This window comes from Oncorhynchus tshawytscha, linkage group LG22 (assembly GCF_018296145.1).
Source record: "Oncorhynchus tshawytscha isolate Ot180627B linkage group LG22, Otsh_v2.0, whole genome shotgun sequence".
Taxonomy (NCBI): Eukaryota; Metazoa; Chordata; class Actinopteri; order Salmoniformes; family Salmonidae; genus Oncorhynchus; species Oncorhynchus tshawytscha.
In genome coordinates this window covers 21,456,996-21,476,951 of record NC_056450.1, presented here as the reverse complement: position 1 = coordinate 21,476,951, position 19,956 = coordinate 21,456,996, and the positions used below count along the sequence as shown (strand labels likewise).

Genomic DNA, 19,956 nt, shown 5'->3' with positions numbered 1-19,956 from the left:
ATCATCATTATTATCACCATCATCACTATCATCATCTCTACAAATACTTCCATAGTATTAGTGAAGGTCAGACTGCATTGTGGATGCATCAGACCACATGGCTTCACCAGGTGATGTTGATATTGACATAAAAAGCGGTGCTGTAAGTCACTTCCCTTGTAAGGCTCTTGGTGCCCAATCATTTAATCCTGCTCTAAATCCCTGGTAAAAAGGTGTTTTGTCTCGGCATGACACAACACTGTGCCGAGTGCCGTCATGCCTGCCTCGACAGCTGTCTAAACCGCTGGAAGCTAGGGGACCAGATGGCATCGCCTGACAAAGGGAAATATTTAGGAAAGAGAACCGGACACAGAGTAACTCTCCCAAAAATCATAGCAACAATCCATTGGAGGTTTTTCTTCATTCTGTGGGGCCAGGGAAGAATGTAAAACTGTATTTTTTAAATTCAATTTGTGTCCTAGTATAAGCTTGTTCAGCCAAGGTCAATGTCAAAGTAAATGGTGAATATGACATAATAATGGACTTCTAGGAACTTCTTGCCGTTGTGTGTATGGCAAACGAGGCATATAGTGTGCATCCACCAACCGGGAAGCCTGGTCCCAGGTAAGATCTTGGCTGGGAGGCAAAGTGAACTGTAGCCTGTCCCTACTGGTCATGATTCCTGGACAACTGTTCCTATCTTTGTCGACAGACCATAAAAAATAGCTGAATATCATATGGAGTAGTCTAGGAACCTGCAGTCTTTGATGTGTAGGCCAAGGATCTGGCGAGTCTATGACCCAATGCTATCTGGAAGGGCTGGGCTTATTACCCCCCATTGTTTTATATTGTATGGTACTAATATTAAGATGTGAATATAGTATTAAGCTTAGCAAAACTATGGATTGCAGATTCTGTATGTCTTTAGAATACTTTATTAATACAATTACTTAAATCTGTAATTTGGGTGAACTTTCCCTTTAACAGAGATGGTTCATCTCTCTCAATAGCCTTGTACTCACATGTTTATGCTTCATCTGTTGGTATGACAGCAGTGTTATCTGAATGGTCTGTTAAACTGATGGGTATTTCCCTAGAAAGGGGGCCAGACTGAAGTTTATATTGAATGAGAATATAAAATACTGTTGTGTAATGTTTACCATTGGGTAGTTAGAATTAAATCAAATGACCTCAAGGTTGTTATACTGTATACGGTGGTACTGGAACTAAGACATCTCAATTCCATCTGCATTAATCAACGTCAATGTTAGCTCTGTACAGGATGAACCACATATGAGTATTACCAAGTAAAGTCATTATCTAACTCTATATAACCCTGTACTAAATTACTAATACTGTATGTTGGCCATTGTCATAAAATAGTAATAGAAAAAGGCCACTTTGAAATTTGATGAGACTATTTTCAATGACAAGTTATTAATACAGCAAGGCTAATGAGATCTGAAATATGTTTTAGGACAAAACATTTGGTCAATCTGTATTCAGTCAAAGTCATGTGATATCAGTGGATATATTTCTGTAATTTTCAGTGTATTTTGTTGCTTCAGTTAGCAGATTAAACTATTGGTTTTTAACAAAAAGATGTGTGATGATGAATGAAAATAGGCCTACTATCATACAGTAGCTGTTACAGAATTTCCAAATTATATCCTAAAATTTTGAAAAACACACCATGGCATTAATTTTAAAAAACAGTTATGAAAAACAAACCCCCAAAGGTTTTTGTCAAGGCCTGTATTCAGTTGTTATCTAATAAGGGTAACGTTTGATAAGAATGTATTGAAAATGAAATTGAGATGCTCAAGTCGACAGCTTCCTTGCAACTTCCTGTGGTGTATTTTAGATAGATGACCTTTGAAAACTTGAAAAATAACTTTTCAGAACAAAGTGTTTACACCTGCTTAGAATGCCGTACTTTACCTCGCGTGGGCTTCCCCGTTGCGTAATGGACTATTTTTCGTTGGTTATGCTAATGTTTCCTCTGTAAAATGCCTTGCTAACAATTTTCGGTGGTGATGGTGGTATTAATGATAATGATGATCATCATCTTTATTACAGCATAAAAGATGAAGTAAAGTAGACACACCAACAGCAAGAAATTACATTTCTCATATGAAATACACATTTTCATGTCATCAGTTGTAACATTGATATTTTCATGAACTGTTTAATTCTAAAATGATACTGATGGTAAACATTGCACAACTTCTTGCAGTAGCTTATATTCTCATTCAATATAAACCTACGTCTGGCTTTCATTCTAGGGAACTTTTCATGCTATTACTGTTTTGAGCATATACTACTGTTTGTCACAATGAAAATTTAACCTTTCAGCAAGTCACGATTATGACACACTTGAGGTCAACAACTGCCTACTTTCACCACCACTCCTCTCACGCGAGGAAAGAGGAAAAGTTGAATCAGAGACATATTCATTTCATTATGAATCACTTTCAAATCAATATGTAGGAGGTAAGGATGCAAATTCACAAAAAAGTACTTTTCGAATGTCTTGTCAGCAAGTATCAATACACTATGTGTGGTCAGGAATGTCAGAATGTGTGGTAAAAGACAGAACAATCTGTGTCCTTTCTCTGTTCCACCGCAGAATGAGGTTAATTTCATTGTTTTCCCTCAGCTGTGTTTTACATTCACACGAGAATACAAGTTTCAGGCGAATGTGTCTTGGTACATATGATAAATCCTACTCCTCATAGCCAGTCCAAGAGTTAAATGGGTAAAAGGAGTTAGGAGTGTACTCTGGAAAGTTATTTAGGGATCTGGTTTGGAGACAGTGCTGGGTAATTGTAGGCTAGATGCAGGGTTTAGAGCCTGCAGATAGCACTGCAGAGAGTGTAGGCCCCTCAGGGTCATTGTGTCCCGTAACGTGGTCTGATAGACTAGACATAACATAGTAAATGTTAATCCGGGACACTCAAATTAGTGAAATATGTTACATTTGGTATGGTTACATAAGACAGATGGTTACTTAAGACAAAAATGAAAGTGGCTGGTCAGCGTGGATGGGTGGGTGTATAACCCGAATGTCTAGCAAACCAAAGATTGCAAGTTCTCATCACGAGTAATTTGAGCATTTAAGCTAATTAGCACATTTTCAACTGCTTATTACTTTTTAGCTACTTTGCAACTACTTAGCATGTTAAGTAACACAAATGTCTAGCAATCCAAAGGTTGTGAGTTCGATTCTCATCACGGACAACTTTAGAATTTTAGCTAATAAGCAACTTTTCAACTACTTACTACTTTTTAGCTACTTTGCAACTACTTAGCATTTTAGCTAACCCTTCCCCTAACCCTTTAACCTAACTCCTAAACTAAACCCTAACCTTATCCCTAACCCCTAGCCCAGCTAACGTTAACCAGCTAGGTAACATTAGCCACATAGCTAGAATTTGTAACATATCATAAGTTTTGCAAAATTTAGCAAATTCGTAACATACACTGAGTATACCAAACATTAGGAACACCTTCCATGTCGCATGCAGACAACCCAGGTTCATTTAACTTACTTATGCTAACTCAGTGCAATACGGTGGATTACCCAGTTAATCAACAGTATCACAACACAAACTCTTTCTGTACACTGACATTGTCACACCATGGTCTTTTTCACCTGTCCTTGTGATTGTCTCCACCCCCTCCAGGTGTTGCTTATTTTCCCCAGTTTATTTATCCCTGTGTTTCCGGTCTCTCTGTGCCAATTCGTCTTGTCTGTTTCATGTCAACCAGCATGTTTTTCTCATGCTCCTGCTATTCTTTCTTTTACTAGTCCTCCCGGTTTTGACCCTTGCCTCTTTTCTGGACTCTGTACCCGCCTGCCTGCCCTGACATCGAGCCTGCCTGCCACTCTGTATCTCCTGGAATCTGATCTGGTTTTGACCTTTTGCCTGTCCACGACATTTCTCTTGCCTACTCCTTTTGGAACTAATAAATATCAAACGCTCAAACCATCTGCCTCCTGTGTCTGCATCTGGGTCTGGCCCTGAGCCCTCACAGCCATTGTGGCTTGGAGGATTTGTTTGGAATGAAATAAGTTGTGTTTTAGACTATTGAGGGTAGGGTAAGTCACTTAAATCATGCAAGCCCTATTTGTGTCAAACCTGTCCCAGTTACAGTTACAGTCACCTCCCAAATTATTGGAACGCTTGATAAAGATGAGCATAAAAGACAGTATAAAATAGAAAATCCAAATACTGAGCTATATTGTATGATATATATATTTTTAATTATATTATTTTAAACGAATACAATTGATCAGAGAACTTGTCAAATTGATTCCCTCCTCAAAAAGATAGGGATCGAAATTATTGGCACCCCTGTTTTCAGTACCTTTCTATACCTCACCTTGCGAGGATAACGGCACTGAGCATTTTTCTAAAATGTTTTATGAGATTGGAGAACACATTGGGAGGGATTGTAGACCATTCCACCTAAAAAATTTTGATGTCAAAATATTGTGACCTTCCGTAGCTTCCTGTTTCACTGGGGCATAGTTCTTTGGCCACGCAGTGTTTGGCCTCAAATGAAGGATGCATATGCTGAAAAGAACCTCACACCTATTGTAAAATATGGTGGTGGATCTTTGATGTTATGGGGCCGTTTTGCTTCCACTGGTCTTGGGGCCCTTGTTACGGTTAATGGCATCATGAACTCTACCTAGTACCAGGATATTTTAGCCAACAACCTGGTTGCCTCTGCCAGGAGGCTGAAACTTGGCCGCACGTGAATCTTCCAACAAGACAATAACCCCAAGCACACATAAAAATCCACAAAGAAATGCTTAATTGACCCACAAAATGAAAATGTTATTTTATTATATTGTTAAACAAAATATTATTTTCTGAGCATTGTACTAGTATGAAATAATATCATTTTAAAATGTTTTTGAGGATTCAATATAGCAAAGTATTTGTATTATTTATTTTATACTGTCTTCTTTGCTCATCTTTATCAAGGGTGCCAATAATGTTGGATGTGAATGTATGTAGTACATTTTTATTCTGTTGGCAGGCTCAAACTTTTTTGAGAAAGCTTTTCTTACCTTCAGTAACTTCCAGGTATAAATACAGACTGGATTCTGCAAACACACATTTCACACATCTGTTCCCTCTCACACATTGCGTGAGGCATCTTTAGGTGAGTGTTGAATGAAGGGGATCATGATTTTACATTGTTCATGGTCTCTGTAATCTTAATTTGAGCATGTTATTGCTTTTATCCAACTTTATTTCAAGAATGCAACTCCTCATGGCTACCCACTGTGTTAACACACACTGAATTATACAAGGCCACATGATTGTGTTTAGTCAGTATCAATAACTTTCAAATATAGCTATTGTAAAAGTTACCTGAATGTGATGTATTGGAAATGTAACAATAAGATACTTTTGAAAGAGATTAGCATCAATGTTAAAATATACTTCAACAAAAGACAAAACATGCAGATAGGTTTTTGTTTACTTGCCTAAAATAGTAATAATTAATGATGAATTAAAATATGAAGTAATTGTAATATCATCTCATCGCAGAAATATACTATTGATAAACCTTACATTGTGTATATTTATAAACCTGTTTTAATAAACATTTCAATTTCAAAATGCCTTTGCTCTTACCATAACCTACTTCACCATTACTGTATATATTGCTGGTAGTATAAGTGTTATTTTACGCATTATAGACATCAAACATCATTAGTGGAATACTACACCCCCCTGACACATTTGTTACCTTTTTTCATTTTCTAGCATCTCTTCCTCCTGAGAACAGGAAGACAGAAAGTGTGCAGGAGATACAGAGTAAGGTGAGAAAACTGTCTGTTTTAGTGTGTGGCCTTTGCATTTTAGGAATGTACTTCTTTGCTTTCAGCTAGAGTATTTGTTGGCAAACCATTCTGAGCATCAGAAGGGAGATAATTCAGTAGGCAAGTGTCTATCAAATTGGGGTGCGTGTTCACCAGAGGTATGCTAGGTACGCAAAACTCCAGACCGTGGTGTAATCTGTAATGGTGGATTGTATGTAGCTGTGGTGTATGAGCTATTTTATAGTGTGGTCTAATGATCATGGACCTTACTCCTTTAAAAATGTAAAAAGTATCAATATTGTATACCAGTTGGGTAACATAGATGAGAGATTGTAGGCATATAGCAAAAGAGTGAAAATGCATGTTTTGTGAAAAACGGCTGAGAGATTTGATTAAGTACACACGATTAAGAAAAGTTTGCAATGGCTGATGTAGTGATGAACCTGTTAAAAGGTGTTAACAGGTGTAAAAGTAAGCATTTAAAGCATCACTAATCATTTAGGCTAAAACAATCCAATCATTCCTCTACACATTGAAACATTATGTTCAATATCTTTTTTTTTACTTCTCAGTGAATGGATTATTCAATGACACCCCAGTCGACACAGTTCTGACACAATCATTCACAAATTTGAAACGACTCTGGAATGATATCTATTACATTTTGGGTATATTATTTGAATTCAGTATGTTCAAGAGAAGAATAAATAAAAAATGATTGACAATCTCATCCAATATAATTCTTAAATTGATTTGGGTTAAGACCCAAGACCTGATATTCATAACACAATGAACTGTTGATGGATTGAACTCTTCACTTGCATGGTAGTCATGATGTGAAAAGTCCTTTGTGACTAACATGGGGTCTTGTCCTGGATGTGTCTTTTATTATTAACCTATTAATGTCCATAATGGACATTTCTAATTGAATTTGGTTAACTTGTTCTCTGAGCTTACTGATGGACTAATCTGAAGATTTTTTTTAAATCGACCAAAGCGTTTGTCTACTATGTACTTTTTTGATATTGTACAATATTTAGTCCTTGGATACATGTGGTTACAGTTTTTACACGTTTCATGAATCAAGTCATGTGAATGAATACATGTTCAAATCATCAGAGCTTAAACATGTTTGGTATATATATTGCCTGGACCAATATACAGTGCCTTCACTAAGTATTCATAACCCTTGACTTATTCCACTTTTTGTTGTGTTACAGCTTGAATTCAAAATGGATAAAAATATATATTTTTTTCTCTCATCCATCTACACACAATACTCCATAATGACAAAGTGAAAACAGGTTTTTAGAAATAATTTATATAAGTATTCACAACCCTACACCCCTACTTTGTAGAAGCACCTTTGGGAGTGATTACAGCTGTAAGTCTTTCTGGATAAGTCTCTAAGAGCTTTCCACACCTGAATTCTGCAACATTTGGCCATTATTATGAAACAAATAGTTTGTTTATCATTGCTAGACAACCATTTTCCCAGCCCTTAACAATTACAAGCATACCCTTAACATGATGCAGCCACCACTATGCTTGAAAATATGGAGAGTGGTACTCAGTAATGTGTTGTATTGGATTTGCCCCGAACATAACACTTTCTATTAAGGACAAAAGTTCATTACTTTGCCACATTTTTTGCAGTATTACTTTAGTGCCTTGTTGCAAACAGGATGCATGTTTTGGAATATTTTTATTCTGTACAAGCTTCCTTCTTTTCACTGTGTCATTAGGTTAGTATTGTGGAGTAACTACAAATGCTGTTGATCCATCCTCAGTTTTCTCCGACCACAGCCATTAAACTCTGTACCTGTTTTAAGGTCACTTTTGGCCTCATGGTGAAATCCCTGATCGGTTTCCTTCCTCTCCGGCAACTGAGTTAGCAACGACACCTGTATATTGTAGTGACTTGGTGTATTGATACACCATCCAAAGTGTAATTATTGTCTTCACCCTGCTCAAAGGGATATTCAATGTTTACCAATAGGTGCCCTTGTTTGCGAGGCATTAGAAAACCTTCCTGGTCTTTGTGGTTGAATCTGTGTTTCAAATTCACTGCTCGACTGAGAGAATATATAGATCATTGCATGTTTGGGGTACAGAGATGAGGTAGTCATAAAAAAATAATGAAACAAAAACTAGTATTGCACACAGAGTGATACCATTCAACTCATCATGTCCCTTGTTAAGCACATTTTTACTCCTGAAGTTATTTAGTCTTTCCATAACAAAGGGGTTGAATACTTATTGACTCAAGACATTTACGCTTTTCATTTCTCATTAATTTGTAAAAATATTTGAAAAACATTATTCCACTGATATTATAGGGTATCTTGTATAACCCCATGCCCCAAAATAATCGTTATTTAATCAATTCTAAGTTCAGGCTGTAACACAACAACATGTGGAAAAAGTCAAGGGGTGTGAATACTTTCTGGAGGCACTGTAAACATATCTAAAGAAATCCACAAACACTCTTTCTCTCACACACACACACACACACACACACACGCACGCACGCACGCACGCACGCACGCACGCACACACACACACACACACACACACACACACACACACACACACACACCTGTAGTATATATTAAGCAATATAAGCAAATCCATCGTTTTTACAACGTTTCCTCTCCTTGTCAGATCTTAAACATGTTCAGATCTTAATACATTTTGGTGTATATATTGCCTGAACCAATATATATATATATATAAACAATATCTAAAGAAATACACACACACTCACACTAACACACACTCCTAGAGTATATTGTACAGTATAAGAAAATCCAATGCACATCAATAGAATGAGGCATGCTAAATAATTCTCCCTATTTATCTCCCTCTCTCACAAGCACATGTACACACACATACCACAGACTTGATCCATGAAATGTGTAAAAAAACAGTAACCATATGCCCATAGACTAAATATAGTATGATACAGAAACAGCTGTATTTCACAATCGACAATACGTTGAATCCTTCATTGAGTGTACAAAACATTAGGAACACCTTCCTAAAATTGAGTTGCACCCCTATTGCCTTCAGAATAGCCTCAATTCACCCGCCAGTGTTGACTCCAAGACTTCCCACAGTTGCGTCAAGTTGGCTGGATGTCCTTTGGGTTGTAAAACCATTCTTGATACACACAGGAAACTGTTGAGCGTTAAAAAAAACAGCAGTTGCAGTTCTTGACACGATGCGCCTGGCACCTACCTTGTTCAAAGGCACTTCAATCTTTTGTCTTGCCCATTCACCCTCTGAATGGCACATTTATACAATCCTTTTTTTAACTCGACAAGTCAGTTAAAAACAAATTCTTATTTTCAATGACAGGTTAACTGCCTTGTTCAAGGGCTGAACAGCAGATTTTTACCTTGTCAGCTCAGGGATTTGATCTCACAACCTTCTGGTTATTAGTCCAACACTCTAACCACTAAGCTACCTGCCGCCCCAATATGCAATCCATGTTTCAATTGCCCCAAGGCTTAAAAATACTTATTTAATTAACCTGCCTTCCCCTTTATCTACACTGATTGAAGTGGATTTAATAAGTGACATCAATCAGGGATCATAGCTTTCACCTGGATTCACCTGGTTAGTCTGTCATGGACTAACCAGGTGTTCCTAATGTTTTGTACACTCAGTTTATATTATGCATATTTGGGCTTAGAACAGGTCAAATAACAATAGTATTTGTTTCTTTTGTATTTAAAAAAATATATGCTTTAGTATTTTAGATTTTTTCATATTTTCTCTAAATCCCAACTTTGATTGACACTGGAAGTGTGATCGATAATGAGCATCTTAAAATCCAATGTGGCCTGTCTAGACACTTTTACTGTTGATGCCAAATTTCATGTATTTACACCAAACAGAATTTGTTCTGTGGCACATTTGGATATTATACCTAATTATAAACTGGGTGGTTCGAGCCCTGAATGCTGATTGGTTGACAGCCGTGGTATATTATACCGTATAGGTATGACAAAAAAGGTATGACTGCTGTAATTACATTGGTAACCTGTTTATAATAGCAATAAGGCACTACTGGGGTTTCTGATATATGGCCTATATACCACGGCTAATGGCTATATCCAGGCACTCCGTTTTGCATCGTGCGTAAGAATAGCCCTTAGCCGTGGTATATTGACCATATACCACAACCCCTCATCCCCTCATGCATTAATTGCTTAAATATAGTACAAGAATGTCATTTTCTCAAGAATGTGTACTGTTATCATCACATGTTGCGGTGTAATCAAAATTACCCTACATTCTGGTTTATCTGACTCTGTCAATAACTGTACTTTTTTTTACCACAAAAAAGCAAATGATGGAATATGATAATGTTTTCGGTACATCAATGTCAAAAACTATGAATCACCTTGCAGAATTTGTACTGTTATACTTTGGTCTTCAATTGTATTACTTTTGATCTGTACACATTTTTAGGTTAGAAATCAAGAAAGCATTTAGTCTCTATGATTAGTCTATGACTCTATGAGTCTAAAAATAAAGTATTGAGATATTCACAACATGCATTTAATCAAAAACTCATCAAAACATTTCAGGACGATTAGGTTGTGTTTCTAATGGACATATTGATGCTTAACCTAATTTAAAGATCAGATTAGGATGAACAGATTAATACATGAGGGAATGAGCACAATTCTTTGTATTGTAGTTTATAGAATAATAAATGTAGGTTAAATTCTGGTGAAAGCCAATAACGATGTACTAGCCATAGTTATAAATGGAAGCTCTGAGTCAGTGTGACATGATTGTAGAGTGTGGGTTCGTAGAATGTGGGAACTGCTCATTCCAGCATTTACACCCCTCACTTGTTGTGGCTGGATTTACGCTGCATGCTAATGCCACATGAGTAATCGTGAGTAGTCGTTCATGTTCTATCTCAATTGCTTTTTAAACGTTCCTTTACAGCCCAACATCTGGAAATATAGAAGCTGGACATAAATGTTCAAGAAATATCCTGACTTTGTAATTTCATCTGCAAAAATGTTAGCAAATGGCTAATTTGCTCAGTATGATACAAAAAAGCTGTAGAACTGGTATTACATGAAGATCAAATTCATAGTTTGGTTTCATACTGATTTTTCTATTTAGATTCATTCAGTACATTTTGGTCATGAAAATGTCATCACTCCAGTATACTCAAATCTATTTTTATATATGTTTTGTTCTCATTCAAATAGAACATTTTAATTAGAAGAAAACGTATTATGAGTTAAACGTAATAGAATTTAGAAAAATATACATTTCAATAATGTCTTTGTGGATCAAAGATTAACAATAACATTTCCTCTGCTTATAATTTCTCCCTCCCCTAGTGTAGTGTTATAGGCCAAAAAAAGCTCCTCTTCAAATCAATGTCACCCACAGGTTCATACCAAAGCGCCAACAACAGACAGATATCCTAGATATGGGAGCATAGTGAGTAGTAAGAAAACTCGAAGAGAAATACTTTAGATATGACACACGATGAATAGCTTTACATACAGTACGTAATTGATTGCAAATATGGTATTTTGATCATCAAACCCACTCCTAGACTACAGTAAAAGCTGAATGTAATTGCCCTCAGTTGAGAGAAGTGTTGAAAGAAATGTTAATATCTTCTACTTGTAATGATATTGTAGCACATCCATTCATCAAATCACACTCTACGAATCTGTGTGATATCAACATGTAGCTCTCAATTCCAAATAAAAAAGATTTGCTTATTCATTTAATGCCTGTTATGTGACTTGTTGATTCAGTCTTCTCTTTACTTTGATCTGAGCTCTCTCTACAGGAGATATGTATGGTTTTGCTCGTGAAGTGGAGATAAAAGCGAGAAACCACAAAGAGCTTCAGTACTTTCTATTTCTACTGAATTCCTGTTTCCTCTTCCTGGGTTGCTGGGTGAGAGCGTGCATTTGCAATTGTATACGGTGGTCTGGTCTTTTTCCACATCTTGTTATGTTACAGGCTTATTCTAAAATCTACACACAATACCCATAATGACAAAACAAAAACAGCTTTTAGAATTTTTGCAAATGTTTAAAAGAACAACGGAAATATCACATTTACATAATTTTCAGACCCTTTACTCAGTACTTTGTTGAAACACCTTTGGCAGTGATTACAGCCTTGAGTCAAATCAAATCAAATCAAACTTTATTTGCCACATGCGCCGAATACAACAAGTGTAGACCTTACCGTGAAATGCTTTCTTACAAGCCCTTAACCAACAGTGCAGTTCAAGAAGAGTTAAGAAAAATATTTACCAAATAAACTAAAGTAAATCATTATAAAAAGTAACACAATAACATAACAATAACGAGGCTATATACAGTGGGTACCGGTACCGAGTCAATGCGCGGGGGTACAGGTTAGAGGTAATTTGTACATGTAGGTAGGGGGAAGTGACTATGCAGAGATAATAAACAGCGAGTAGCAGCAGGGTACAAAACAAATGGAGGGGGGGGGGTCAATGTAATAGTCTGGTGGTCATTTGATTATTTGTTCAACAGTCTTATGGCTTGGGGTTAGAAGCTGTTATTAAGGAGCCTTTTGGTCCTAGACTTGGCGCTCCGGTACCGCTTGCCGTGCAGTAGCAGAGAAAACAATCTTTGACTTGGGTGACTGAAGTCTCTGAGTATTTTATGTGCTTTCCTCTAACACCACCTATTATATAGGTCCTGGATTGCAGGAAGCTTGGTGCTAGTGGGCCATACGCACTACCCTCTGTAGCGCCTTACGGTCAGATGCCGAGCAGTTGCCATACCAGGCGGTGACGCAACCGGTCAGTATGCGCTCGATGGTGCAGCTGTATAACTTTTTGAGGATCTGAGGACCCATGCCAAATTTTTTCAGTCTCCTGAGTGGAAAATATTTTTGTCGTGCCCTTTTAACGACTGTCTTGGTGTGTTTGGACAATGATAGAGCGTTGGTGATTGTGGTCCGCAAGGTACTTGAAACTCTCGACCCACTCCACTACAGCCCTGCTGATTTTACTGGGGGCCTGTTCGGCCCGCCTTTTCCTGTAGTCAACGATCAGCTCCTTTGTCTTGCTCACATTGAGGGAGAGGTTGTTATCCTGGCATCACACTGCCAGGTCTCTGACCTCCTCCCCATAGGCTGTCTCATCGTTGTCGGTGATCAGGCACACCACTGTTGCATCATCAGCAAACGTAATGATGGTGTTGGAGTCGTCATTGGCCACGCAGGCGTGGGTGAACAGGGAGTACAGAAGGGTTCTAAATACACACCCCTGAGGGGCCCCAGTGTTGAGGATCAGCGTGACAGATGTGTTGTTGTCCACCCTTACCACCTGGGGGCAGCCCATCAGGCAGCCCAACTATGTACAAAAAGGGATGTAATTTCTAAACGGTTCACCCTATATGGATGAAAATACCCTCAAATTAAAACTGACAGTCTGCACTTTAACCGCAAAGTCATTGTATCATTTCAAATCCAAAGTGCTGGAGTACAGAGCCAAAACAACAACTAATTATGTCACTGTTCGAATCACTGTATGTTTTTGAGATACCTGCTGCTATCTGTTCCGTCTCTGCACGCTTCAATGTCTGTGTAGTTGCACCTGTGCACAACCACAACATCTCTCAGCCCAGACTGTGTTTGAACTCCTTTACCTTTCATTATGTCTGATAAGGGAACAAAAGACACCATGCCTCCAAACCTGTTGCTGTCTAACATTTATCAAAGAGCACATTTGTATGCCCCACCCCCCCTTTCTCTCTCTCTCTATTTCTTGCTCGCTTTCTCTCTCTCTCTCTCTCTCTCTTTTTGTAGCTATGTGTTGTTTAATGTCATATGTTGAAATATATGCAAGACCGAATACAACATATCCTTACAAATATGAACACCTCTACATAATTGGTGCCCTGTGTGGGGATGATCTACTGTGACTTGTGATTATTTGCAATTGTTTATGTTGTCTACACATTCACAATTTTTATCCACCACCACCCATGCATTCCTGGCGGTAGCATGCACTTAGGACTAACCATCCATTTCCTCTCTTCTGCACCAAGCCCAGGGATGCCACAGACTGAGAGTGAGAGGTTGAAGAGTGGGCGGCTGAACAGTGGTAGACAGCAGCAGCAGCGAGATCGGCGGGGTGAACACGGAGAAGAGCCAGACACACGTACCAAGCCAAATGATTCTGTCTCACCTCGGCTCTATGCTCGTACCTCTGTTACTCAGGTATTGGTTGAACTGCTGCTGTGGTTTCAATCAACATGTAACACATATTTGGAAGAAGACTAAAATAAATATCAATGGAAAGTATAGAGCTAAAGTGTAAATCAAGTCAGTTCCATACAGTTGGCTTTTTCATGTTTTTTTTGTCTCTTATATTTTGTATAATAATGCTAATTTAAAGACAAGTTCCCAGGAGGCAATATCTATATTTTCATTACATTGAGTTTTTCCTAATAGTGAGATAGATGAATGATATAAATAAATGTCCATTATTTATAGATGGGTTTCCCATTGATGATTGGACCTGGTGGTCCACTTATGGCCTCATCTCAGCTCCAGAACATACTGTTACAGCAGGTAGGATATTATCCTATTCTTATACCTCCTATTATAACATGTTTCAAGGCCCTATTCTGACCAGAGATTCATGTAATGCATACACTGATATTAGCAAAAAAGCTGCTTGTGTTTGCTCAGAGCACTCCCTGCTGGTAAAAGGTGGGTACTGTACGTGTGAGCATGTTGTTATGCGTCCTTCCTAGTGTTCCAGTGAGGAGGAGGGGAGACCTTTCCTGCAGCGGGTGTCTCGGTGCCCCCAGTTGAGCCAGCACAGACCCTCTGTCCTACGCCAGGCTGTCCTAGCTGCCCACGTACGACCACAGGGTAAGCTCTGCTCTGACTGACCCTCTGCAGCAGCACCCTTACAGTACACATACAACTGAACTATCATGTCGTATGAGAAGATAGAATAAAACAGCTCTTGATGGAGAAACAATATTTAACTAGGCAAGTCAGGTAAGAACAAATTCTTATTTACAATGACGGCCTAGGATCAGTGGGTTAACTGTCTTGTTCAGGGGAAGAACGACAGATTTGTACCTTGTCAGCTCAGGGATTTATTCTAGCAACCTTGCAGTTACTAGCTCAACACTCTAACCACTAGGCTACCTGCTGCCCCAGGTAATGTGGGTGTAGGGTCGCACTTTTGAATGGAAACACTGGTGGCTTAAAAAAATAGTGTCATTACATATGTTGTACACAATTCGATACAGTCATTATGCATAATTCATATAGGAGGTTCATGGAAAGTGTTTCTACAGTGGCAAGAAAAAGTGGGGGAACCCTTTGGAATTACCTGGATTTCTGCATAAATTTGACAAAAATTTGATCTGATCTTCATCTAAGTCACAACAATAGACATACACAATGTGCTTAAACAAATAGCACACACATGATTGTAGTTTTCTTGTCTATATTGAATACATAATTGACTCATTCACAGTGTAGGATGAAAAAAGTATGTGAACCCCGAGGCTAATGACTTCTCCAAAAGCTAATTGGAGTCAGGAGTCAACTAACCTGTAGTCCAATCAATGAGACGAGATTGGAGATTGGATATTGGTTAGAGCTGCCCTGCTCTATAAAAAACCCTCACAAAATGTGAGTTTGCTATTCACATGAAGCATTGCCTGATGTGAACCATGCCTCGAACAAAAGAGATCTCAGAAGACCTAAGATTAAGAATTGTTGCCTTGCATAAAGCTGGAAACGGTTACAAAAGTACATTCAAAAGTCAGTCCACGGTAAGACAATTTCTCTATAAATGGAGAAATTTCAGCACTGTTGCTACTCTCCCTAGGAGTGGCCGTGCTGCAAATACGACTGTAAGAGCACAGCGCAGAATGCTCAATGAGGTTAAGAAGAATCCTAGAGTGTCAGCTAAAGACTTACAGAAATCTCTGTAAGATGCTAACATCTCTGTTGACGAGTCTACAATACGTAAAACACTAAACAAGAATGGTGTTCATGGTTGGTCATCATGGAAGAAGCCACTGCTGTCCCGAAAAAACATTGCTGCACATCTGAAGATTGCAAAAGAGCACCTGGATGTTCCACAGCGATACTGGCATAATATTCTGTGGACAAATGAAACTAAAGTTGTGTTGTTTGGAAAGAACACACAACACTATGTGTGGAGAAAAAAAGGTACAGCACACCAGCATCATGGTTTGGGGCTGCTTTGCTACCTAAGGGCCTGGACAGCTTGCTATCATCAACGGAAAAATTAATTCCCAAGTTTATCAAGACATTTTACAGGAGAATGTAAGGCTGTCTGTCCGCCAATTGAAGCTCAACAGAAGTCAGGACAACATCCCAAAAGACAGAAGTAAATCAACAACATAATGGTTTGAACAGAAGCAAATACACCTTCTGGAGTGGCCCAGTCAGTCCTGACCTCAATCTGATTGAGATGCTGTGGAATGACCTCAAGAGAGTGCTTCACACCAGACATCCCAAGAATATTGTGAAACTGAAAACATTTGGAAAGAGGAATGGTCCAAAATTCTGTTGTGCAGGTCTGATCCGCAACTACAGAAAATGTTTGGTTGAGGTTATTGCTGCCAAAGGAGGGTCAACCAGTTATTAAATCCAAGGGTTCACATACTTTTTCCAACCTGCACTGGGAATGTTTACCCGGTGTGTTCAATAAAGACATGAAAAATTATAATTGTTTGTGTGTTATTAGTTTAAGCTGTGGTTTGTCTATTGTTGTGATTTAGATGAAGATCAGATACAATTTTATGACCAATTTATGTAGAAATCCAGGTCATTCCAGGTCATTCTAAATGGCTCACATACTTTTTCTTCCCACTATAGGTCTTTTTCAATAATATAAATATTTCTCTACCTTTCTTTTTCAAAACCGTGCACTATAACAGCGGCTGGTTCAGCTCAACCCATATCACCGTGCAAGGTGGAGGTGGACACAGGGAGCCGTGGACAGTCCTCCCCCCCACACTCTGAGCACTCTCCAGGGCCCACTCGTCACCCCTCTCCCCTGAGGAGAGCCAATCCTAAGCAGAGCTCCATCATCACCAGGCATCATGAGTGAGTTATGTGTTTGTGTCACAGGAGGTTGGTGGCACCATCATTTGGGGAGGATGGGCTTGTGGTAATGGCTGCAGAGGAATGAGTGGATCACATAAAATGCATCAAACACATGGGTTCCATGTGTTTGATGCCATTCCATTCGCTCCTTTCCAGCCATTATTAGGAGCCGTCCTCTGTGTGTGTGTGCGTGTGTGAACAGACACGGCATAAACAATGCAAGGCTGGTTTGATTGCGTTCAGTCCTGAGTTGATAATATTCCTCCCTTCCTTCTGCAGGCCAGGTCACCCAACCCTACGGAGCTCCAGTGCTCTGTTTCTCAACGGACTCTGCTGCTGGCCAGGCTGCGATGCGGTATTTGAAGAATTTCCACGTTTTTTGAAGTGAGTCATGAGCACCAGCATATTTCATTGGTCATTGTTATGCAGTTGGGGTGCTGTTCTTTATAGTCATGACTTTGATTACATCTCCAGACACCTCCACTCTGACCACGGCCATGGAGACAGAAGCATTGCACAGTGGAGGGTACAACAAGACATGGTGCAATACATGGAGACCCAGGTTTGTTCCTGTAGTTCTACATACAGTATAATAGACAGTTTTACATAAAAGTTCCAAATAGTGAACACTGACAACAGAGAAAGGTTGTAAAGCTCCAAGTCCAACTAAGTGGAAATGTGGCCCCTAATGAACCTTGATTCATCTTCTCTCTTTCTTTAGCTGACTGTGGAAAAACAGAAACTCTTTTCAATGCAACTCCATCTGCACCTGTCTGAACACAAATCAACTGACATGGTAACTCCTCAAGGCTTCCCTATTTTGGCTAATGCCTTCAAATGCCTATAGTAACCCATTATCCTTCCCTTTTTAAGAAATGTACCCCAACCTAACCATATTGAATGTCTGTGTTGTTGGTTGTCTCTCCCTGTCAGAAGGCAGGTTCAGATTGGCCCTACAGCCACAGCCTGGCACTAGTCCTGCCCCAGAACCCATCCCCGGCCCTGGCAGCAGATGGAGTGCCACGCTGCTCCACTAAAGAGCCAGAGGAGCTGGCACAGCATGAGCATTGGCCCGCTGCCGCTCCCCACCATCTACTCCCAGGTAACACCATTTCACGCTCATCTTCAACATGGAGTAACATTCACATAACATTCACATAGCATGACTGCTGATTCACTTTTTTTAAGCTAGAGAAAGTTCCCACTCCATTTCGCATTCCTCCAAGTGTTTTGCTTGTTTGTTTTGGTGATGATGCCTTTCGCGTTGCCACGAAATCTGATCCAAACTCAAGACCCAGCATGTTTGCTTTCGTTGGGCACCCCACAGATCTTGTCCCGAGTGTTGAGTGTTACAAATACAGCAACATCCGGCCTCCGTACACCTACGCCTGCCTGATAAGATGGGTGAGTTGTCTGAATCAGACAGTAGAGTCCCTCTGAACACTCAGGTAAAGGCACACTTGAGTAAAGGAAAAGGTAGACTGGTACAGTTTGAAAAGGTAAACTAATACAGTTTGATCTGTAGTTCATGCATCTTTGTTGAACTGAAAGACAGCAACATTCTACCTTTTTGTCTACACAAGTAGGACATTAATATCGAGTCCATTGTATTGGACTACATGAGTAGCAAGACTTCTATTTTATGTCTAGACTTCATGTGAGCTGTTTCAATTGCACAAGTCTACTGTGAATGTCCACCATGTCTGTCTGCAGTCTATCCTGGAGTCTCCAGACAAGCAGCGCTCTCTGAATGACATCTACAACTGGTTCACCACAATGTTCTTCTACTTCCGACACAACACGGCCACGTGGAAGGTTTGGCTTCTCCTTGGATCATTATGTTAACTTACATTTGAGTCTTCCATTTGAGTTCTGAGGAATATTGACTCCCGAGATCCTAACACAAGCTGTATTCCTTTGCCACCACAGAACGCTGTCCGTCATAATCTTAGCCTCCACAAGTGTTTTGTGCGAGTGGAGGGAGGCAAGGGGGCTGTCTGGACAGTGGATGAAATGGAATATCAAAGGAGAAAGGGACAAAAATATCACAGGTAGGCCTCTGCTCTGGATGTGCTTTCTTGATTCATTCTTAGTGTTGCAACTTCATTCCAACTCAACAAGTGCTATTGTTAACCCCACCCATTAACAAAGGCATGTTTTTTATTATATTGTAATAATATAGAAAACTATTTCAGGGATCATCATGTGAAATGGTTGGCACCCTTCTCCTTATTCCGTCCAGAGGAACCTTGAACATAGCCATCCCTTCAGTGAATGAAAAACTACAGGAAAAGGAAGTCACCAGGACCTATAACTGAATCAGGTATATTATAACAGGGCTGGACCAAAAGCCTCCATATTAGTTCTCCAGGCGGAGGGTTGACCAGTCCTGGTCTACAGTATCTACAGCACCCAGCACCACCTTCTTTGTTCAGCAGCAGATGGTGCTATAATACATAGCATAGCCCCGGACTCTTTTGCCTCTCTAGACTGATTATGAAGAAGTGTGCATGGCTGGAATGGCAATATATTCTGCAGCCTTTGAAATAAAAATATACACTTAAAAGTTATTTGTCAATAAAACCACAGTGAAAAGGTGAACAATCATTTTGTTTTGTAGTGTTGGCTACACATGTGTTACAGCAAGCAAGTACAAATTGGACATTCTGTCAAAAATTCATAAAATAATTAATAAAATTAATATTTGAATGTATCTCTGATTTTGGATCACCTGTTGCAGTCATTACTTTATTATTTTTTGTAAGAAAACAATCAGTTTACCCACAAACCTTTAAATAACAGCTACCCTCCACAATCCCTTTTTACATCATTCTCCATAAATCCAGATTAACTCTGTGAAAGACAAAGGGAGAATGTATCTTCCTGCAATGTGAAAGCCCTGTTTAATAATGTTTTCACCTGTGAGTAGCAGCCTGCTGCAGTTCTCTCCGCTCCCTGGTGAGTCTCAGTCAGAAGGTGAAGTATAAATA

At 39.2% G+C, this 19,956-nt stretch overlaps 1 protein-coding gene across 2 annotated transcripts; it reads left to right on the top strand.

Annotated features, from left to right (window-relative positions):
• The first annotated feature begins 5,110 nt into the window (after positions 1–5,110).
• On the top strand, positions 5,111–19,686 carry foxp3b (forkhead box P3b). Of its 2 annotated transcripts, none has more exons than XM_024384625.2 (14): positions 5,111–5,157; positions 5,769–5,824; positions 13,909–14,080; positions 14,357–14,434; positions 14,620–14,740; positions 16,798–16,966; positions 17,246–17,350; positions 17,441–17,528; positions 17,688–17,762; positions 17,903–18,068; positions 18,294–18,370; positions 18,680–18,781; positions 18,896–19,017; positions 19,162–19,686. In XM_024384625.2, exons 3-14 carry the CDS (start codon positions 13,916–13,918, stop codon positions 19,217–19,219), a joined length of 1,326 nt encoding a protein of 441 aa, XP_024240393.1. In that variant the 5' UTR covers positions 5,111–5,157; positions 5,769–5,824; positions 13,909–13,915; the 3' UTR covers positions 19,220–19,686. The 2 variants fall into 2 exon arrangements, with proteins under 2 accessions (XP_024240393.1, XP_024240392.1); XM_024384624.2 differs by having other exon boundaries at positions 5,112–5,157; positions 17,900–18,068.
• Positions 19,687–19,956: the final 270 nt, after the last annotated feature.